The 23,394-nt window shown below is 50.3% G+C and overlaps 1 protein-coding gene across 1 annotated transcript in view; it reads left to right on the top strand.

Moving 5' to 3' along the window:
• The window catches only part of GMDS (GDP-mannose 4,6-dehydratase), a 442,696-nt gene extending 428,943 nt beyond the window's left edge, over positions 1-13,753 (top strand). The window contains exons 10-11 of the mRNA XM_082499607.1: positions 13,123-13,191; positions 13,580-13,753. Coding sequence (XP_082355733.1) covers positions 13,123-13,191; positions 13,580-13,642 — 132 coding nt within the window. The 3' untranslated portion in view covers positions 13,643-13,753. The remainder of the gene's footprint in view (positions 1-13,122; positions 13,192-13,579) is intronic.
• Positions 13,754-23,394: the final 9,641 nt, after the last annotated feature.

The following is a 23,394-nucleotide window of genomic DNA, read 5'->3' as shown; positions in this document are numbered from 1 at the left end:
AACCTGGTCTAGTGGGAAGTGTCCCTGCCTGTGGCAGGGGCGTTGGAACGGGACGATCTTTAAGGTCCCTTCCGACTCTAACCATTCGATGATTCTGCCATTCTGTGATTCTATGTCCACTCATCCTTAGAGCAGTTTGCTGCTGGGGGGCTGCTTACTACAAATCAAGGGTAAGGACTCATTCAGGGCAAATTATGCCAGTTGCACCGTGATGTGAATGCTTCAGCTGTTTTATCTGTAGTAAGCTATGCATCAGAGGGAAGTGGTGGGATACAGCCTGGGTTCTCTTCTTGCTCTTCCCTCTCATTCAAAGGTGTTGGTAAAGTTCCTAAATCATCCTGCCTCACAGCTTTGTAAAATGGGGGTGATAGTGCTTTCTTGCCATTGTAATGTCATTACTATCGCTTAATTATATAAAATCTGTATCTTTCTTCTCTGGTGGTCCTTCATAATCATTGTAGTGCTGCTGTGAAGCAGTTCTATTTTGTCTAAATGGTATTACGTCTAGTTGAAATCTTGCTCAGGTTACAAGTGGAATGAAGCTGCCAAGATGTTTATCTAGATTTCTTCAGCCATTTTTTGGATTCTCCGTAGATATATGATAATTGTGTCATTCATGGTGTTATGTGTTCATACGTATTGCCCGTACATCAAACAAAGTAAACCAAGCCATAAGGTTTATTGGTGACCTGCACTGGAAGAGAGATGTGAGCTGTAGGTGAATTCTAACAGAATATTCCAGGAGGTGATGTTTGACTCTGATAGATTTTTCAGAGAAAGGGTTGCCATTTCTGTGTTTGAGCAATGTACGATGGGACCCTTACCTGGTGTCTCTGCCCTGCCAAAACATGAATGAAAAATAGGATTTCTTGTCTGAGGAACAGCTCTGTCTTTCATATTGAAACTTGGCAATAGACGATTCCTGAGTGAATGGTCTCAAGATGCTTTCCTTGTAAAGGAATCAAGTGATGGATGAGGCATCTCACATTTTAAACTTTATACAGGTGAAAGCATTGGAGTATTCTGAGCCAATGCCTACTGCTGGGTATGTCTGAGTAGTTTGCTTGCTTTTTAATTGTGGACCTAAAGGAGGTTTGGTAAGTAGGGCGGGACCACTAGAAAATGCTAACACTTTTCCTTCTGTAATGCTTTTTCGTACTTGCTGCAGGGTGAAATAATGAAGAATTTTTTGGTAACAGATCAAAAATTCTTTTCTTGTTTAATTGAAAGTGTTTTAGAGAAGGTCATTGAAAGGACTGATTTCAAGAAATGGTATTTGCATTTGGTGATGCTTTGGAAAGAAACAGAGCATATTATGCATGCTTTTAAAGTATATATGGCAAACACACTGCCAAATCTGTGGAATTTTATAGGCAGCTACTGTGAACACTAATAGCAGTAAATGAATCTGCTTTTACCCCTACTGAAACTGGCACTGTAAGCTTTAGGAGGTCCTTTTGCTTTTTTAAGACTTATTTCAACATAGTGCAGCCCGGTCAGCAAACCTCTGCTGTGTTAGTGGTAATATAAATTGTCCCCCAAACCCTGCAATATTCTCCACGCAATTCAGAAACTGAATGAAGAGAAAGCTGGCACTGGTATGTGATGCAATACCACTAGGAAAGAAAAAACCAACAAGTCTGTGAGGATACGTAGAGAATACCTGGGAAAAAAATGGAAAAATATTCAAGTGAGAAGATCAGTATAGCGGAAATGAGGAGAAAAGAACAAAATCTCAGTGTGAGGTGACATATTTTGAGGGTGAAGGAGAGATGGGGAAGTAAGGCCAGGTTTAAGAGGATGTTTGTGAGGAACAGGAGAATGATGCTCAAAAGAGAAATGGGAGGACCTTGAGTGAAAGAGATTGGGAGAGACATCAAATTAGGAAAAAAAAAATGTCTTATAGCAAAAAGAAATAAATGGGATTTCACTGGAAACTAAATTAGCCAAATCACGGGAAAGACTTAAACAACAAGGAAAGTGAGAGAAATTAAATACCAAGGAAAGGGAAGGATGGAAGAGAACAGATTTCTGATCTTTAAAAGAAAATAAAATAGTTATATTAATTTTATTGATTTCTTGGAAGATTTTGTGGTGGGTTGGATGTCTGCTATGAGAGAAAGTGGAAGACAGAATAGGAAAAATTATAATTTTTGTTTTCCAGGCTTTCCTGTGCAGGAAATGTAATAGGAAGTTATTTTTATTAACCACGATCAGGCAACATGCGGCAACAGACTAGCAAGAATGGTGTGGAAAATCCGGTTATTTTTCCAGTCAGACCAGAAGAACCTGTGGCCATTGACCAGCAGGAGCCTAAGGGTCAGATTACTCAGCAGCAGGATCAGTGAACTGAATGGCTATTGGAATCTGTGCATCTTTAAATATACACCAACCAACTTACACTACAGACAAAAAAAGTCTTGAACGCCATGTAGCTGATATTTGTAGCCATTCATTAATTGCCTTGCAGGCTGTATTGTCTACCTAATCAACACAAAAAGCGCACTTGTTTGATTTCATTTGCAAATGTGAAACCAATTGATTTTACGGCGATATACTTCTCGCTGAGCAGTATTTTTCCATCAAGACAGTCAGGTTACACTAGCCGCTGAAAAATGATGATGCAGAAGAGCCGGAACAGTGAGAGCCTTGGATAGACAGAGGGGAGCGTCTTTTGCAAAGCGTTGTCAGGTGGAACGCACCCTTTGGTTCAGCGTAGCTGTGGCGCTGATTGCGCCGGGGGGCCTTTATCCTTCCACAAGCTGTGAGATGCTGTGAGGTGCTGGGGGTTGGACTAGATGATCTCCAGAGGCCCCTTCCAACCCTGGCCATTCTGTGATTCTGTAATACTCAGCCCGCATCCCTAACACATTTGCAAGGGTCTGTGAGACAAGGGACTGGGGGGAGCACAATGCCTTTATTTGCAGCAATGGCATGTTTTTCATCTGTAAAGGAAATATTCAGCTGGCTACCTTGCCTGGACTTACCAGTGACCGGGGTTTTATCTTAGCAGTCTTGGTTGAATACATATGCAGAATAGAAATACGGTTGTTTATGGGCAGGAAATGCATAAGCCTTTTAATGGACAAAGCGTGAGTTTGAAGCATTAAACGTGACCTGCTTTGTTGTATGGCAGTACCTGCAAAGGGTTATTCTTTGTAGTGTCCTACTTGGACTCAAGCACTAAAGCTTTCATCAAAGTAAATCTGATTATTTTGCACATGGTTTTCCTGAAAGGATGTTATGATTTTCTAGATGTTTGGTGGCTGGTGATAAATTAGGCTTTTATGATGTCATGTGAAAGGCCACTGCTTGGACTTCCTTCGCTATCAAGCGTGCTGGAGAATACATTTGGGACGTACTCACAATCAGAAATTATCCTACCTTGTTTTATTTTAACCCTTTTGTGGACCATTGTTTGCTTTGTAACTAGAGGTGTTCGGGCAAGGGTGGCTTCACTTTTGCAGACAGGAGCCCCGCGGTATCCCATCCCGAGTCCCCTCCATATACTGTGTTTGAAATGGATTTCTTTTTTTCCCTTGGGTAACAAAGCCTCCACTCATGAGCTCCCTTTAGGCCTTTCACACCTCACATTCTTTCCATATATTGTGTCTTGAAAAGGGTTTTCAAATCAGATGGGGGTTTTAGTGAGAAATTGGAATGCAGCGGGGGGGAGGAGTGATACATCCCATAAATTAGGTCAGGTTTATGACCATGCAGAGGGATGCTGCTTCTAAAAAAACAGCCAGCAGTAAAAGGCAGGACCTAACTGCTTTGTCCAGAGAAGTGGCAGCTCGCTGCTTCACCCCCTGTACTGCAGGGAGGGAGTATTTTACAACTGTCTTTCAAACAATGAGAGATGACTAACCATCCCTCACGCTAACTCTTTTCTACTAGTTAATCCGCAGCAGGAAGGAAGACAGGAAGAGAGAAGTATCCATCCCCTCTCTGTCCTCTTCCCCGCCCCAATCTTACCACAAGCTTCAGGGGGAGAGAGGTTCATGTGTAGATGTAACAGGTAAGGAAGGGGGTGTCATCATCTCTCCTGCCCAGCCTGAGTCACAGCCAAGCCTTCAGAGTAGCGAGACGAGCACTGAACACAGGGCAAAGATGGCAATTGCTGTTGCAGGTGGGTTAGAATTTTCCGATGACACGCTCTTCAGATGAAAAACGACATTTGGGGTAAATTCGTATTTTTATTAGAGCGAATATAACAGCACACCCTTCCAAAGAAGAATGTTAATATAATTTTGATGTTAACATAATAAATGCCTTGATTTTTTCAGAGATGCGAATATCCATAGGGGTAGTAAAATCACCACAACCAATGCATCCTGTACAAGATAAAGAATTCATCCTATGGAGTAGTAATATCCCGCTAATCATAGACCTGCTGCTTAATGCTCTAAAGGTAGATAGATGAATATCTATAGGTAAAATACAAGATCACTGTCCTAATGTTCATTGTTTTGTTGCTTATCGTTTGTTATTTGACTAGCAGTGACAAGTAATCCTATTAATATTTCCAATATAAACTGTTATAAATTAAGTATTTTTTAGTGGAAGAAGAGAAGAAACTAAGTAGCCTTCCAGCATGGATTTCTGGGGTTACCAGCTTTCCTATTCATCTTGACATGTCAGGCAGTGAAGACAGCTAACCCTAAGGGGCCGTGTTTCATTTTCCAGTAAGAAATGCAGCCGTTACTACACAATAAACCCTGCCAAAATCAAACAGCTTCACAGAGCGATTTCCTGACGTTTGCAGAAAATGCAAAGAGGAGGGAGTGATGAGAAAAATAATCAGAGCGGATTAAAAAAATTGTGAGAATTGCATTTAATAATTTTAAAAGGTACCATGCCCTTGCCTAAATTATACATACTCTGCGTGGACACAAAACCATGTACAATGAAGACATAATTATCTTACTCTCCCCCCCCCCCCCCAAATTGTTGTCAGAGAACAGGCCACGGTGAAGCAAGACGCAAACATTTAATAGTGAACAAAAGCAGGACTTGAAGTGAAAAGAGAAGGAACCTGTTCTTTTTCTGCAGCTGATCTCCACCCATATGAAAGAGGTTCATCCTTCCTGGTCTTGGTTTTTAGTGATGTGGAGGTGACACACGCGTGCTCTCTCTACCCCCTGGCCTGGGAGCCTGAAGAAATGCGCTCGTATACAATCTCCCCAAAACCCCTGCTGTAAAGAGAAGATGCACAAATGCTTCTAACCCACGTCATGCAAAATCCGGGTTATTCAGCCACCTCTTTTATGCACAGGTTAGCTTGAAGCGTGCTTGAAGCTCACACATCATTTGCTATCAGCAGCCGGGCTACAGGGCAGTGACGGCCAGCCGGAGTGGTACCACCTTTAACCAGCATTCGCAAAGAGCAATTCTATTTTGTTAGAAGAGTTGGAAAAGCTTAGTTTGGTTCATAACTACATACAGCATTTAAGTATTAGTCTGGATTTTAGCAAACGTGCTAAAGATTTTTAGCTGTGATGTGTGCATTTGGATGAGTGGGTATGCCACGTCAGAAAGAAAGTGTTTACGTGTCCAGCGCTAACACCTGAACTGTCATAATTACAGTCTGTACACGTCAAATGGAGTGGGTTTGATCTTCTTCCTCTCCTCCAGAAGTTCCCTGCTTTTTCAGCAGAGGCATTCCTGTAAACTAGAAATGATCTCACGGCTTTTTGGTACTTAAAGGGGGCCTACAGGAAAGATGGGGACAAACTTTTTAGCGGAGCCTGTTGCAATAGGACAAAACTTTAAACTAAAAGAGGGAAGATTTCAACTAGATATAAGGAAGAAATATTTTACTCTGAGGGTGGTGAAACACTGGAACAGTTTGGCCAGAGAGGTGGTAGATGCCCCATCCCTGGAAACACTGAAGATCAGGATGGAAGGGGCTCTGAGCGACCTGATCTAGTTGAAGGTGTCCCTGCTCATTGCAGGGGGGCCTGGACTAGGTGACCTTTAAAGGTCCCTTCCAACCCAAACTATCCCATGATGCTATGACTCTGTTCAGAAGTGTCTTTGGTGTTTTGCAGAGCGCTGAGCTGCGGTTAGAATTACACTTGCATCCAAGCTGGGAAACACCTTCCAAATCTTCCCAGGAGAGCCGAACTGGGCCTCGGGGCAAACTGAGAGGGAGGGAAGCACCCACCTCACCGCAGCCAGCTGCGGGAATTTTGCTGTTCGCAGCAGCGGGGCTTTCCCTGCTGCGAGGGGAACACCCTTCAGCCCGCCTCACGCCTGGGATGCTGAAAAGCACCCGTGGCCCAACTGGCGGCGGGATGCCCTGGTACAGCCCTGCGCCGATCCCCGTGCAGGACGGCTCTCGACGGAGCGAGCTCAGCTCCAGATCCGTAGCAAAGTGAAATTCAGCACTGGCTTCGGGGATATCGGGCTGTAATTGGGGAGGAATTTTATCTGGCTCGAGGGACTGCGCTGGCCAAGACGTTTTCTCAGGCTTCACTTGGCAAGTCAATAGATCTGAGTAACGCTCAGCCCTGCGAGGGGGCTCTCGTGCCTGCGGCTCCGCTGGTGCTGGCACTGTGGCCGAGTGTCCGCATGCGCTCTCCTCCCAGGGACGCGCGTGGGCTGCGGCCTCGTGTCGCTTCACCGGGGCGCTGCCTCTGCCAAAGCGTGATTAGGGTCCGGCGACGAGGCTCCCGAGGCACCCGGGGCCGGCTCCCCCCGCTTCGCCGTTTTATCTGCGGTGTCGGCGGGGGCCGCCAGGGCCGGGGCTGAGCGAGCCCATTTCCCCGGAGCGGAGCATTGTTCCCGGCCTCCGGCCGCCGCGTGGCCCCGCTGATGGACAATACCGCCCGACCCCGACTTCCTGAGCAGACCAGACAGCTTGCTGTTTTCTTCGCGTCTCTTATCACCCCCTGTCATTGACAGAGAGGTCTGGCTTCAGCTTCGGTTTGGGCTGATAGGCAGCAGCGAAGTGGAAAAGGCACGGGGGAGGGAGGGGAAGAGGAGGAGGAGGAGGAGGAGGAGGAGGAGGGAGGGAGAAGAGCTCCATTACTGTTATTATCGCCCTAATGTTTATTGCTGCTCCGAGTTCATTTGCCTTAACCCTTTGTAAGCTGGTCAAATTAAAGATTATCAAACCGATAAGATAAAGCCGCGGTCCTAATGCCCCCGGTTCCTGGTGGAAAAGCGAAGGCTGTGCTCAGGTTTTATTGACCGTGAGGTTTGTGTTGACACCTTATTGCTGGAGTACGGCGGAGTCCCGAGATAAGACCTTACCCTAAAGATGCCCGGCACTCGCAGCCTGACAAGGTCCGTCAGATGTGCAGGGGCTCAGCACTGCGCAGAGTCAGCCCTTTCCTCCAGTCGTTCTTCCCCCTTCCCCCTCCACACGGTTTTGGTAAAAGCTGAGCTTTCTGAATAGGGAGGGGATTTGCACAGGAAAACATGCTAGGGGAAAAAAACATTATGCCTCTTATTTTAAATGGCATTTTGTTATACGTGAGTTTCAGCCTATTGGTTGCTTTTGCCTTTTGCCTTTTCCTGTGGTTCTTTGCAAACAATACTGTCTTTCTGCAAAAGACTGCTGACCCAAGAGTGGAAAGCAGTCTGTTCATGCTGCATTAAAACAAATTTAGATCAGAAACCAAATTCACTGGCATTCTTCTATTCCCTCGGTACCCTAACTGCTCCACAACTTTGCTTTTCTAAGAACAGTGGAAAGAAAAAACGAAAACTGAGCGACACATTACGGCTCTTCTTAAATTCCTGAAGATGTTTACTGTGTTCCTCGTTGGGCTTGGGCTTTGCTCATTGACCCGTTTTATCTTCAGTCTCCTCATATTTACTGTGGAGGTAGGAGTCTCTTGCTTTCCCCCTCCCCCCCCCCCCGTTACTATAGATATTATAACAAACAGTACCCTTTGCAAAGAAATCGAGCCAGTGCTCTCTGCCGTGTGGATCTCCATACGCACTTACAGAGCAGCGTACAGCAGACGCAGTGCTTATTACTGTGACTCCTTCTGGGGTTGGAGGATCCAAGCTTAGCTGAACCACGCGTTGAATTTTGCACCAGCAAGGTGCACGTTTACAGGCTCTACAGCTCTGATTTAGTGAGATCCTACTACTTTTCTTAAGAGAGCGGACAGGGAATAGCTCGGCCAAAGTCACAGAAACTGCCCTCCGATGTTGCATCTGGGTTAAGACACGACGTCCCCAGGCCTGGCGGCAAGTGCCGGAGAACACCAAGGAATGGAGGATAAGGGTGATGGTAGAAGAGCTGCCTAGTGAGCAACGCATGCAGTCTCCCGAGTGTCCGCAAAAAACACTTTTAACGCGGCTGCTCTCGGAGCAACGAGCTGCAGCAGGTACCCAAATACACTGTGGGGCTGATGTTACTACTGAGATGTGCTACCTGAACTCTCATTAAAAATTGCTACAAAAAATGCTCCCAAAAGTGCACAAAAGGGGAAGCTATTTCATAAGACAAACTTTGATGCATACATTACTGAGACAAAATGGTGAAAATGCAAACCCGTAAGCTAATGCTGTCTAATTAAGTAGCTATGTTTATTCATTTTTCTTTTAAAGGGACGAGTTGAAGCTGAAAGGCTATGGTTCTAAGAAGGAAAATAAAACACAAGCAGGGCTTGCGGGAAACTTTGGCCCCTAGACTCTTGAAATCCTTCCTGACAAAACTTCTCGAGCAAAAGAGCGCAAGACTAAACACGCAAGCCGGAGCCTCCACCGAGCTGGGTCTGCGCTCTTTACTTACGGGAGCTCCGATGTAACAAATTGTCTTCCGAGCGGCGGTGCTGATTGTGAACGTAACCCTGGCCGCTTTTCAGACGCAGTAAAACTGTTGTGCGCTTAAATCGGGTCTGTTTATTTTTAGAGGTAAAGCCTTGTCTCTGCCGCAGCGAGCGGAGCTGGGCACGATTCCATCGCAGGTGTTTTCCTGAGGACTCGGTCTCCGTTTTATTCCGGTGTAAGAGAGAGCAAAAGCTGGCGCTCGGCGCTGGCTTCAGCGAAGGCACATTTTCAAGGGAATCAGCTGGGCTGTAATAATAAAGGAAGCCTTGGCCTTCTTTCGGGCCACGCTATCTCCTTTTTCTCACATTGTCTGGAGGCTTTACATTTTCAGTTCAAGTTAATTGAATGCGACAGTGAGACATTGCACAGTGAAACCAGACCAATCGCTGCGCGAGTCAAAATAGGAGTCGTGATGACACTCAAAACAAGGGCTTGGGAAATGTGATATTTACATTAAAATATTTTACATTTTTGTCTCGTGGTTTTAAAACCAAATTTTCAAATGCCTTACCACATGGCATAACAAATTTCTCTCTGTTTATCTGTATGTACTTGCATGTGTGCATTTGGACAATGAAACCAAATCACTATAATACCAGATTTAGTAATAATGGGGTATTTTCTACACAGTTATGCAGCCTTATTTGCAGAAAAGGTAAACCAGAAAAACTCGCATCAGATAAACCCGTTCTCTTCTCTGAGAGACAGTCTTGTGACGGTGAGGTGCATATAAAGCCGCAGGAGAGAGTTTACTCTCATATTAAGTGGCAACATAGAATTTGATTGTTGTCTTTTCCATCTTCCTGCCCTTTAAATATTTACCTGGATGTTGTTTCCAACTCTTAGCTTGGAGGTGAAACTTGTCATTACTATTCACTTATGCTAACTGTATTTGCATGGAGACTAAGGGCTTGTTCCTCCCAAAATGGATAAGTAAAACCAAGGACTTAATTTTGTGTTCATGATCTGAGTACTGTAAAAACAACAGAAAGCCTTAATCGGGGTTTTCAGGTTTGCAGACTCTCAGCTCAGTCTCTAAATCCTCAGGGTTTTCACGGAGTCAAAGGGCTTTGTTTTCCTGTCAGTATGTAAAGCACAACGCCACAGAAAAAGTTATCCTGCAGGAATACAAAACGTGAACTGGTGTCATTTCACCAGGTGCCTTTCCATCAGGAATAAGGATATACTGGGCAATTTATATTCAGCAGCAGCTGTTTTTTGAGAACACTCTCCCATTCCACCCCACCCCCCAAAAAAAAAAAATTCCAGGTTTTCTCCAGTGGGACTTCACCTCTTCTTTCTTTGCTTTCTGATCTGGTTGAACCTCCAGAAGGTGAATCCCGATACTGAAAAATCAATACACTTTAATGATCAGCATGCCAGAGGTTTTTTGATTGTGGGGTTTTTGTGGTTTTTGGTTTTTTTTTTTTCCATTTGGAAGCCTGACAGATGCATCTCTGGTTTCAGTGAAAGGCTGGAATAATATAAACAAGCAGTCATTCTGTTCCATGAGGAGCTTTTTTTAATATTCTTATTTTATTGTAATTACCTTATTGTTTTCATATTATGAGCTACTTGTAGAAAAATACAGGAAACATGACTGCAATACAATCCTTTAATCAGGAATAGCTTTGTTCCAGTCATCATTTCCATTCAGTGTTGAAACTTTGACTAAGAAGAATACAATCAAACCTTGAACTGAGATGTAATACGGTGTTAATATTATGATTTCATTTGATCTCTGAACCTAGTAGCTTCTATAAGACAACCTTTTAAAAAGTGCCTAGGAGACATTTTGTCTGTAATGCTATTTTCAAGTAAATCTAACTACAAAGTAGTGTTTCTCAAAAGTACACAAACTTCTCCAGGAGAGCCATTTAAAGTCTTTTAACCTAAGTCAGCTGGGGAATTTGTATTATCATATATATTAAATCTTTTTTCTTTTTTTTCCTCACAGATTATGCCATAATACATTTACTGCATCATTGTCAAAGCATGTGAACTTTTAAAGGAAAAATACTCTTTTTGTTATATATATATGCTTAAATGGATTTAATACACTAATTGTTTGTGTTATCTCTATGTATAATCCAGCACGGCAAAGAACTTCACTTTTACTGATTTGCAACCTCCCCCCAACCTTATTTTGGCCTATTCAGCGGCTGAGTGTTTATGTTTTTGAACGAAGGGCTGGAATTAGGTAAAGTATTTTTTTAGATAAACTGTTTTAACAAAAAGCATTTGTCCAAGGAAGTTAAAAGACTGCTCCCAAGCTGTTCCAAAGCAGAATGCAGCTACGTACAGCAGGCGAAGGCAATTCACTCTGTTCTTCGCGGTCCTTTTTTTTTAAATGGGAAGCCAGTATCCTAGATAGGCTCGGTTTCAAAGCATGCTTTCGATATAAAGACTGTGGATGCAAAATTATTACTTACACAGCATTTATAAAAATGAAACTCTCCGTTTTATGATATGGCTTTCATGACTTAAAAGTAGGTGGTATTAAAACACTTCACTTCTAGCTAATGGCTTGAATTAGGACTGAATAAAAGGCAATTGTTTTTATACCGAAATTATTACTTTTAAGAAGGATTTCCTTGTTTCCAGGCACATATATACACACATACATAATGTAAATTAAACTGAACCCCAGATAAAAGGCGTACTTCCCTGAGCACATTAGGGCCTGATCCAAATTTTGTCAAAGCTAGTGGGAGTCTTTCCCATTTCAAACCAGATTTTGCAATCCATATTCACACGACCCTCCGGGGGATCCCTCGAGCTGAGGCGGTTTTGCATGACTTGGCCTCAAATATCTGCTGCAGTTTCTAAAAACCCATTATAGGGCTGCAGTAGGAAATCATTTAGTCTAATTTAGGAAAATCACAGCATTTCTTATTTTCATATCATTTTGTTCTGATCCATCTGTTTACTCTTTTCTGAAGGCAGGCTGAAATGTTTTTAGCCTAAAGACTGACCAAGTAAAAACGCTGCCTGGAATAGTCTCGGCAGACGTGTTTGTTCCACATCCCCTTCTTCGGTGCAATATTTCCTTTGGTGGATTTCCTCTGCTCCTGGAAGCGAGCTGTCTAGCTTTCTGGAGCACAATTACGAAGAAGAATTTCCTACGTTTTACTGCACAGGATGAGGTGATTTTGGAAGTTAACATGACCTGAACCACACGCGTGCACAAACCATAGCATCTGAAAAATGTAGTGTGCAGGCAGTACAGTTGAAAAAACCTTAAGCCAGAAAATGCTCCTTAGCTCCGCCGCTGGCCGGAGAGGGGAAGAGGGAGAAGAAAGGCAGTCCACCCATTTTTCAGGAAAGCCTGCTGTGTTACCACCATCAAGTCAAAGGCAAGCGCAGAATTCAGCCTTAGCCTTCTTGTTCTGTAATAAAGTTGGCTTGGGCTGGTTTTCTTTAAACCTGGGCAGATATAATTTTAGTATTTACTGCTACAGAGAAAGGAAGCTTGGGAGGAGAGATGATATATTTTATTAAATCAACACATACAGTTGGAAAACGCTAACAATTTGAACAGAGTATTTCAATTTTAAACAAAGTTTCAGCCACTTTTTTCATTCAATTAGAAATGCGGTCGACAGAGCTTTTTCCTTTTTTTAATTTTGTTGTGTTATTTTTGATGACTGGTTGTGGGATTGTTTTGGTGTGGTCGCACTTTTAAGAATACATGAACAGTAAGGCAAATATGAACAAAGTCTTGGTTTCTGTAATGGTTTCAAGATAATTTCTTTTCATTTATGAGGTATTTAGGCTTTTCTTTGCGTGTGGATGCTCAAAATACTCTAGAAAAAAGATGTAGGCGTTCAAAAGCTGGATGTTTACTACTGTTGCATATGGTTGCCCATATTCATAACAGTCTTTCAGCATCATCTGTCTGTGATCACGTTTTTATTTGAAAGAGACTAGTTGCCATGTTTGCTCTGTGATTTACATGATTTAAACAAATGGGGGGAAAAAAGAATTTGAAACAGCTCATTCAATAGCATGACTAAGACATATGACAACTTCTTTTAAAATGTTCAGCATTATACAGCCGTAAGGCTGGAGTTCAAACCCCGTGCGCACACAAAAACAAAGAATAACTCTTTCAGTCTGAAATAGCCTGGTGAAAGGATGCTGCCTCCTGGTGATTTATAGGCATATGAGCTTCCACTAAAATTGCATCTTAAAGAGAAATATTTTGTCCTTGGAAGAGTCCCGGCAGTAGCCCCAGCCGCGCTCAGCTCACGGGGAAGCACAAGCAACAAGGAGCCATCAAGGCGAGGAAGGTGGATGCTTCACACAGCACTTCTCTCTTCTTTTCCGCAGGATTTTCTGCAAGGGGACTGCACCAAAGCCAGACAAAAGCTGAACTGGAAGCCGAGAGTCACGTTTGATGTGAGTGGCCTTTCTGACATGCTTTGTACCTGCCAGGTGTTCATGTCCTCTAAAAGAAAGTCACGGGAAGGGGAAGGGCGGGGACCTCTGTGTGGGGTGACTCGGGCACACAGAGAAATCCCAGTTTCGGTGACCCTGCGCAGGTTCTTGCTTTGAAGACAGCAGCCACCATGGCAGCGATGGGCAGCCCCAGTGCACTGCAGTGCACCCCACACACACTGGGGCTGGGGCAGAACTGCTGTGAGAAGAGCCCAGTAAAGCTCCATCCCCTCCTTGTCCTGCTGCAGGGCACTGGGGGGGTTCATTGAGCTCCGGGATGCTCCTGAGGTGCTGCTGCCCGTTTGTCCCCTGCGCTGGGGCTCTCATCTGCCTCTCTCCCTCCTTGCAGGAGCTGGTGAGGGAGATGGTGGACGCCGACGTGGAGCTCATGAGGAATAACCCCAATGCCTGAGCCCTGGCTGGACCCGGCGGGCGTCGCAGGACCCATGCCAGGGGTGCACCCCACAGCCAGCACCGCCATAAGCCACCGGGGTGGGTGGCCGCCCCTCCCCGTCATGGTTTTATTGCTGGCCTGCCTGTGCGTGAAAGTCTGGTTTTATCCCTCCCTCCACCCTCCACACCCTCCTGGTGCCTCTCACCCCACATGTCATCCCAGGGTCAGCCCTGCCTGGGCTAACTCTGGCTCCTGCCATTAACCGGGCAGGGGTCACACACACCCCCACAACCCCCCCCCCAATACTGTACCTGAAGTACTGATCGGCCAGCAAGCCGCTGATTTCCTTTTTTAATTAAAGCTCATCTTTCTATTACCTAAGACCTCCAGCGCATTTTCAGTACTTTCTTCCATTTGAAAAATGAAAGGCTCCCCTGCCCTGCACCCCCCAACCTCCCCTCTCCTCCAGCAACAACAGCAGCAAACCTCTGGCACCAACGTGGGCTCGCCATCCCTCCAGCCCTTGCTCCACGGCTTCCCCTCTTCTGCCTTTCCTGAACACTCCTTGTTTTTCTTTCCTGCAGCCTTACCTCCACCCCAGCGGCCCATTTCCACCACTTGAACTCTGTAAAAGTTTGGATAACTTGATATAACTTGCAGTGAAATCGCCTTTTGACCATGCCGAATTAATTCCTAATTGCTGGAATCACTTTCAAACCAGTCAGAGGGGGCTTGTAAGCGTTTTTCAGATCTTCATTTCAGAGTGTGCGTGACTCACAGAAAGCCTTTTTGTCCAGCACCTTCCCAATCCAGGGGTTTAGCGTGTTTTGGATTTTGCCCCCCCCCCCCCCGAATCAACCCATTCCCCTTCCATCCTTTTCCTGCTTTCTATAATTAGACCTCGGACGGGAGCTTGAACCATCTCGAAAGATGACTTAAGAAATGAAAACAAAATAAATAAAAAAGCTTAAAAAAAAAATTGAAACTTCAAGGTGAGTAAATATTTTTATACTTTTCATGCCAAGGTACCCGGGTTATCCAGAGGTCGTCAAGCCCATACATTTCCCGTTGGTTTAGGATCTTCCACCCACCGATTACTCCCATCGTTTCAGCTTTAGGCTTCGAAATGAGCAAAGGGCGAGATACACGGGGCGGGAGGGGGGGGACACGACACGCAGGATACACACCTTCTGCGGGTGCACCTCTCCCTTTTACTTCGTATTGGGGGGCACCCTTGTTAAAAGGGGAGAGACGGGAAGGGGGATAGCGGCTCCGGCTGCGCTCGGGAGCGGTTTCGGGATGGAAGCGGTGCCCGGGGGACGGGACGGGGCTGGGGAACAGGCGGGCTGCCGGAGAGAGAGGGCTCTTTGTGCGCCGGGCGTGAAAGGCGGGCATTTGCCAGAGCTGCAGTGGAAAAATGTGCGAGCTGGATGGTGGCCGCGGCCCCGGGCAGCCGGAGAAGAGCAGCCGCCTCCTTCGCGGCTGTCTCCGCGGGAGCGAGGAGCAGCGCGGCCAGCCCGGCCCACGGGGAACCAAAAACACGGGAGCCCGGCTGCTGCGTGGGGGTTTCCTCCCTACAGGTGCGCGGAGTACGCGCCCTCGCAGGGCGGAGAGGAGGGGGAGCAGCGGGACCTGTCGGGTGAGGGAGAGGTGGCCCCGTTGCACTCGCTCCAAGCAGCGCCCCACGCGTGTGAGGCTCTCCAGCCCCCACGCCACGGTCCCCGCGGCGCGTCGGGCCTCCCCCCCCCGCCACAAACCAAGGCCGAGCGGGGCGCAAACGCCCCGTCCGTGGGGAGGCCTGGAGGCTCACACTGCCACTCACCCCCCGCGTGTACACATCCACGCCTGGGTATATTTATACAAAGCCTCGTGGGGTGCTTTTCCCCAGGAGTACGGGCACGGCTTCGCCGCTGCGCCTTTTGAGAGTAAAATAACAATACCCCCCCTCCCCGTGGGTACGCGTCCTTTGCCTTAGCTGTCCTCCCCCGCAGTGTTCACCCCGCGTGGGTCCGCTGCACAGCACCGGCACTACGCGCTCCCCCCCCCCCCCCCCCCCCGCCGCGTGCCGCGGGCACCCACTCACCCACCCGCGGCCGCAGGGCTGCGGCCGTGCTCTGCGGGCAATCACCGCCGCCGCACACCCCCATGGGCCGAGGGTCCCCCCCCCCGCGCCCCGGGGACCGCGGAGAAAAGGTCACAGGCTGCGGGTGGCGGACCTTTGGTGGCGTACGTAATAATAATTAAAAAAAAAAAATAAAGCTCTTTTATCACAAAGTATTTTTGTATTGCTGGGAACTATTTTTTTTTTTTTTTTTGCTTACAGGGATTCACTGGGAGACTTGCTGGTACCTCTGAATATTAGTTCACACATCTCTACAGAGGGCTGGGAACCTTCCCATAAACTGCCGGTTTTCCTTCGACCTCTGGGGTTTTGGTTTTTGCTTTTTTCTTTGGCATCTCGAACTGTGGCGCATTCAGGAGAAGCATTTTTATTCTCCATTTTCGGTCGCTACATTGAGAGGCGAGCGGGGAAGGGGATGGGAAAACAAAAAAAAACGGTTCTAGACCAAGCGGTCGCTGCGTGGTGACCTTGTGCTGGATGTCTTTTTGCTGCTTTTGTAAAAAAAAAAAAAAAAAAAAAAAAAATTTAAAAAATTGCTACTGGTCGTGACAGGACAAAACGTGCGTCCCAGCACTGCCCCACTGCTTTTTACAATTTGGCAAAGGTTCGAACTGCTTTTCGGTTTCACCACCACCATCTTCCCACCCAGTTTTGAATTCGTCCTAAAGTACCGCTCTTTGCAATGACTACGGAATCACTTCTTGAAAACGAAATAAATAATTTAAAAAAAAAAAAAAAAAAACAAACATGCGGCGACTTGGGAAGATTATATCTATATATGCAGCTAATACACCAGTTACAGACTGATGTTCTGTACATCGGTTTAATGTGCATGTCACGCGTTTTGTGCGTGCAGGGACGGAAAGATATAATCCGCCCTCTGCCCGTCTCACGTCTCATCAAGGATCATCACAGCTTCGTTAATTTAAAAGGCCCCCAATCTCCTGTCCCTTTCACAACCGTCCCACCGGCTGCAGCGAACAAAGCAAACGGTAAAGTAGCTTTTGCTTTTGCTCCCCGGCTCTGCCGCCTGCGGAGCCTCAGGGCTGCCAGGGGAAGGGCCGGTTGCCCGCCGGGGCCAGCGCTCGGCCGCCCTGCCAGCCAGGGGCCGGGGCCGGGGAACGCGGAGCCGGGAGCCAGCCGGGGGGCCCCCGCCCGGACAGCATCGGGGGAAGCGGAGAGAGATCTCCCCGCGCCGCTACTATGGGGAGAAGCGGGACAGTAACAGCAGCGCCGGGCGGTGGGGGCTGCCCGGGCGTACGCCCCGTCGGGAGAAGGGGGGGTTCCAACGGGCAGAGAGAGAAGAGCGGGTCCAACGCCTGCCCAGCGGCTTGCGGGGGGGCTGGGGCCCGCTCGGGAGAGCCGGCCTGGCTCTGCCTGCGGCTCCCTGCCCCGCAGCGCCGGGACTTACGAGCCGCGAAGGCAGGGATCGCTCCCCTGCGCCCGCCGCCTGTCAGCGCCGCCGCCCCGCGCCTCGCAGCCCTAACTCACAGCCCCTCGCCTCCGCCGTGCGGGCCGCTGCCCTTCCCCCGGAGCCCGCCTTGCCAAAGGTAAAACTGCCACGAAAGGCTTTAAAAAAAAAATAATTTTTTTTTCCTGAGGCCTTTCAGGCGCGCTCGGGACCACCAGCCACTCGTGGGCTGCAAAATCCTCGGTAGGGAGGAAGGGGCGCGGCGGGGGCCTGCGGTGGGGACGCCCCACGGGAGCGCAAGCCGCTGCCACCGCTGCAAGAGGGGCCCGGGCGGGGGTCGACCCGCCGCCGGCGCAGCCCGTCCGCCCGCCGCCCCGGCCCCGCCGCGGAAGGCCGGCGAGACAAAGCGACGGGGTTTTCCTCGGGGTCGCGGAGCAAAACCGCTAGCGCCGTCTAAAAATACACCTCCTGCTCGCAGCGTCAGCCTGAAGGGTGAAAAGCAAAGAGGGGGGACGGGACACAGACCCGTTTCTCGGGCACGCACACGCCGGGAGAGGGAAATGGTTCCGCGGGCAGCCCTGGTCACGCACGGAGACGGATCGGTTGCTGCACGTGTATTTAGAAAAATGAAATTTAAGTGTAAGTCGGGGGAACGGAGGAGTCCCGTCATCCCTCCCCCCGACCCCCTGCACATAAAGCAGCCGCGTCCCCCCGGGGCGGACATGAGGGTCACATCCTCTCCCCTTCTCCTGGCCCGGCCCGGCGGGCACGGAGCTGCCCCGGGGGCAGCGCGGGGAAAGGGGGACCGGGGGACCGGCCGCGCCGGGCGGGGGTCACCGTCCCCGTTTCCCCCCGCCCCCGCCCTGGGCGGCAGGTTTGCAGGGGTGGGAGTGGAGGGGAGGCCTCCCCCCGGCCGGCTGGCAGGGCCGCCCTGCCTGCCTCCCCTTGTGCTGACCCCCCTTCACCTCTGATACTTCGCTGGCGGAGCATTGTCTCCAGACACAACAAACCCAGAGAGGAGCGCTGGAGCAGGCAGAGCTCCAACGTTTTGACGGGTGGAAGAAAAACATCAACAGATACTTTGCAATTATTCGGTGATGGGGGGCTAGGGGAGGCGGGCGGGGGAGAGGTCGGTTCGCAGCAGCAGACGCTAATTGCAACCTTTGCTTTGCTAATGAGCTCGCACCGGTTCGTTCCGCGCTCCGTCCCCCCTCCCGTCCGTCCGCCCCCCCCCCCCCCCTCCCCGGCGGAGCGCTTGTGGGGCGGGGAATGGCGTCGGGAGAAAGCCGTAGTTTCTCTGCAATTCGTTATTCGGTTTTAAATCCATCCCATCCTTGAGAGGCGAGGTTAGGAGCGCTGGCCGCGAGCACTTCCATAAATCCTCGCTCAGGGAAAGCGGCGAGCAGCCTCTCGCTGGCAGCGGCGAGGGGTGCGAGCGCCCCGGCCCCCGCCCGCAGCCGGGCACCCCCGCCCGCAGCCGGGCACCCCCGTGCCAGGGCGACCGGGGCTTGGGCAGGGCAGGGCAGGGCGACACGTCCCTCCGCCAGCGTGCGGCTGCGGAGCTATTTCACACGGTCGGAGCGGGGAAATACCTATCTATACACCACACACGCATATACAGGAAAAAAAAGAGAGTCCCAGTAGAAACTCTCGCATCAAAAAGGCAGTGCGAATGTATTTATACAGGGCAATCTTGCAAGCACCGACATTGTTTAAACAATTCTCTTCTGCTTTGGACGATATTATCAGTACTTTTACATTATCGTTCAATGGAAAACATTCTCCTTTTTCCTTATTTCAAATATTTATTTAAAAAAAAAAATTAAACTCGGCCGCTTGAATGTTCTGGCATGTAAATAAATTCCAGGAACGGTGGGGGGAAAACGGCTACGGTGTTTCTTCTAACCCGAGCGCTTGCCTTCCGAGGGATGACGGCTGTAGCGATATGACCTGTTTATTCATCGATTCATATAATATATAAATATCCTGAACTCATGAGTGTAATAATTTGCGTCTTTTCTACTGGAGGAAATTCAGCTATTTTAAGAGTTAATGGTTCTAAATGTGTTGGTTTTCCTGCATTCTCCCCAGAGGTGGTGGGGGCTGGAAAGGAGGGGGGAGTCCAGTTTGGGGGTTTAATTGTTGTTGTTTTAATTCTGCTGAACGCAGCCTAAAGCGACTGACCTGAATGTGGGGTAATACACTGCGCGACCAAGCCCCCTGACACCTAAAGGTCAGGTGAAAGTCTCCAGCAGGTAAGTCGCGGGCCGGCTGCCTGCCCAGCTCACTTGCTCTCTGGCTCACAAATTGTTCCCTTCTGCCCACCCAAGTCGTTTCAAGCTGTGTTTATTTAGGGGGCAAAAAAAAAAAAAAAAAAAAAATTGCCGACCACCCAATTCCCATTCAGCCGGAGAGCTTGTGAACTCTCACCGGTAGCCCGGGCCGCCTTCCCCCCCATCCCAGTGCTTTTTAGTAGCTGTTATTTCGCGGCACACGCATACTAAGCAAGGGCGCAAGTTATGGGCCTAGAAGGTCGCGGAGACGCGTTTGCTCGGGGGGTGAGGGAGAAATCCCCTCCTAACCACCCTGCTGGCGCACTGGACGGAGGGAGCTTTTGCCCAGCTGCCTCCCGGGCCCGCGCAGCACAGAGCGCCGGCGGGCTGGCCAGGCCGGGTCCGGACGAAAACGAGCCCCTCCGACGTCAGGGACTTCCCTGCGGGGCTGTGCCGCCGCCGCCGCCTCCTCCCCGCACACCACGGCCCCGCTCCGTCGTCCCCGGCCACCCTCCGCCAGAGCTGGGCCGGCACCCACCGCCCCTCGGGTGCCCAGCAAATACCACCTTCGCGGCCGCTTCCCAAATGTCTGGACGCCAGCGGCGTTCCCACCAAACTAAAGCCAAGGGGAGAGGGGTTAGCTGCAACTGACACCGAGGGGCCCCTGCTTCTGCCGGAGTGACCCTCGGGAGAGCTGGCGCATACTTCTCCGGCCCTCCAAGCAGGCTTTTTTGGACGCCTTCTTGCGAAATAAGGGGTTGCTGCTCTCCTCCCCTAAGCACCCGGTCGCTTGCTACCGCTGTCTGCACTGCCAGCCCCCCGACTAGGACAAGGTGACCTGCCCGTTGTCCCAGGTGCACGTGTAAAGTTTTGAGGGGGGGAGAGCGCAGTATTGCTGCAAGGGGTCCCCGGTGCCCGCCGGGGTGCGACGCCCCCGCGTAAGGAGCCGGTCCTCCCCCGCCGATGCGGCTATTGTTTCGTTCAATTAGGCTCCGCTTGATAAAAAACAATCGCTCGTTAACCCTCGCCCTCCTCCCTCCCGGTTGGTCTGTTGTGAATGGCGACATCGTCTCCCTTGACCCCCGTCTCCTTTTCTGTCTTTCTGTCCCCTGAAAAATGATTCCGCGAGCTCTGATTGAATTTTATTCCTTCCTGACCTGGCCCGTTTTTATTGCATGGACACCATCAATCTTGACCTAACGCGACGTTTGTTTATTACTTGGGAAAGAAGCGAATGGCTTTATGAGCCCCGGCGTAATTAAACCAGGAGGGCTCCGTACATCGCGGCACCGCACCACCTTTGGGGCGGATTCACAACACACACAAGCCGCCGGGGAGGCGAGGCGAGGCAGAAGGGAAAAGGAAAAAGGAAATAAAAAAAGGAAAGAAAAAACCCACACGGGAAAGGTAAGTGGCATCCTCCCAGCCCGTAAGTTTGTGCGCGGGATGCCGGCGGATCGAAACCCGTGCACGTCCCAGGGGAGCACCGAGTAGCTCCCTTACGCCACGCTTTAGGCCCTCTACGTCGCATCTTGCGCAGCTTACCGCGTAAGCCTGCGCGCGCCACCTGCGCCCCCGCGCAGCGACAGCTCGGCCTCAGGGCACCTCGGCGGTACCCGCTGCCGCGCTCCTCATTCCCCCCCACCCCCCTCAAAAAAAAAAAAAAAAAAAAAAAAAGAAAACCCACTCGTGCATCTTAAAATGATGGAAACATTTAGCCGAAATGCCCGACCCCAACACAGGGAACCGGGGGAAAAAATGGACTGACCATGCCGAGGGCCTTAACTCACTTTACAAGCGAAATTAATTGAAAGCTAATGTTCAATTAGCGGCTGCTGTCGAAACGGGTGATTTCGGGAAGGGGACGGGGGAAGCGTTTCCAGGCGCCGCACCGCAGCGCTCCGGTACCCGCCTGTGCGCGGCGCAGCCATGTGCGCGCCTCGGCGCTGCACGCTTTCGCCTGCGCAATCAAGACGACGTAACGAAGACGGCGCGTCGTTAACCTCACGCTCATCTTCGCGTGGGCACCGAGACGCGCTCTCAGCCCCCGACCGTGCCGGGACCGCTCTTTGTCTGCGCGGGCGACCCCACGCTGCCTCCCGCAAAACCCGCGCCGGCCTTTGCGTGGGCTCTTTGCCACTCGCCCGCAACGCGCAAGAGAAGCCTCCCGAGCCCAGAGGGAAGCTTGAAGCTCGCCCCGTAATTTGGGGGAGGCCAGGGCACAGGCCAGTCCTGCTGCCGCAGTATAGCCGGCTGGTCAATGCGCTGCCACCCCAAGGGTTACCGACAGCGCTACGAAGTTAAACCCCACTATGAAAATATTCCCGCGCTAACTTCGAAGCGGCTTTCCCAAAACTTCGCGGCTTTCGGAAAGTGCCCCAGACATCGTAAAACGCCCGGTTGGAAACATTCCCTTCACGTCTCCATCCACAACACAGCCTCACCACGTTCTCCCTCTGACCTGGCCTGGGGAGGTAGGGAAGGGGTTTTAATCCGTGTCCTCCCAACTATTTGCATGCACATCTCTGCTATTTTTGGTTATGACCTTTGCAGAACATAATATGAACTGTCACTCGCTTGAAGAAGAAATTCCGAGGATAAAACTTAGAAGGGAGAATATTCCTCTTCTCTGTGTTTTCTTCGGTTTAAGTGACAGATGAGTAAATACAAGTAAGAAATCACCAGAACCAGCTAAACAGAATGGTCCCTAGAATTAAAAAAAAGGGGGGGAGGGGGTGTTCCTAGACGAAAAGCAAAGCAATAGTTTTGAAAAACAAACAAACAAACAAGCAAAAACAACAACAAAAAATGCAGCTTAAACTAAAAATACAACACAAAGCGCCGTGCTAACCTGGCACCTAGTGGACCGCTCTGCAGGCCAGGCTGGGGCCGAGCGTCCCCCCGTTCGCCGCAGGGGCTGCCACCAAAGATGCGGAGGCCTCACGGAGGCACCTTTCAGCTGCTGCCTCGGGCGCACGTCCCGTGCCCACCGCCACGCAGGGTCGCACCGCATCTCTTTTGGCCTTCGGGGCAGGCCCAGTTCTGCTGGGAGACAATCACAGGTCAAGAAGGAACGCCGGGCTTTGCCTCCTGCTCGCCAAGGGACACAAGAGGGACGAGGGTCCGGGCCCCGCTGCCCGCGGTTCCCGCCTCACGGGCGGGAGCGCTGCCCGCAGGCGGACGTCCCGTTCCGCGCTGCTCTGCCCCAGCCCGGTGAAGTTTCTAGCAAAGCCCACCGGGCCTCCCCCCTCTCCCAACAACACCACCAGCAGCAGCCCCGTCTCCCGCCGGAGGCCCTGGCCCGGCGGAGCGGAGCGGAGCAGCGTGGCCGGCCCACCTCCGCGCAGCCCCCCGCAGCCCCGCGCAAGCGCCGCGCAGGGACCCCGCGGCACCGGCCGCCTTCCCGCTGCCAAGCCCGCACGGTTCACTGCCTGCCGGAGGGACCCTCAGCACCGCTAATGTTATTTTCGTTATGAACAATTTCTGTGCGGAGGGGGACAAAAAATGATGGTGATGATAATAATAAAAATAAAATAATATTTAAAAAAGAAAAGCGCAACCCGAAGCGTGTGAGGTGAGCCAGTCCGTCGCACTGAGAACCGGGAGGTGACCTCCGCCGCGACCACGCACGTCACTCCAGGAAAGGGATCCCCTCCGGGACCACAGGATCCCGACACGACCTACCTGGCGTTGCCCTTCGCCCTCTCCCCCCGGCCCAGGCGAGCCCCCGCCACCCGCCCCTTTCGCAGCCAGGGCCGCGGGGAGCGCAAGTTGCGCGGCCGCCCCGCGGTGCCGGGGCCGCGGAGGGCAGCGGGCCGCCCCCGGGGCGACCGGGGTATTAGCAGTAATTATAGACGGCACTTGTTTAAGCTCTGCACAGCCCCCCCGGCTCCCCTAAACGAGCAGCACCACTGACAATGCAACGGGCGATTAACCAAGCCGAGCTAACAACTGCTTTCCCACC

Source organism: Vanellus vanellus (assembly GCF_965231255.1).
Source record: "Vanellus vanellus genome assembly, chromosome: 2".
Classification (NCBI taxonomy): domain Eukaryota; kingdom Metazoa; phylum Chordata; class Aves; order Charadriiformes; family Charadriidae; genus Vanellus; species Vanellus vanellus.
Note: the sequence above shows the minus strand (reverse complement) of the source record. Positions and strands in the feature narration are given on the sequence as shown.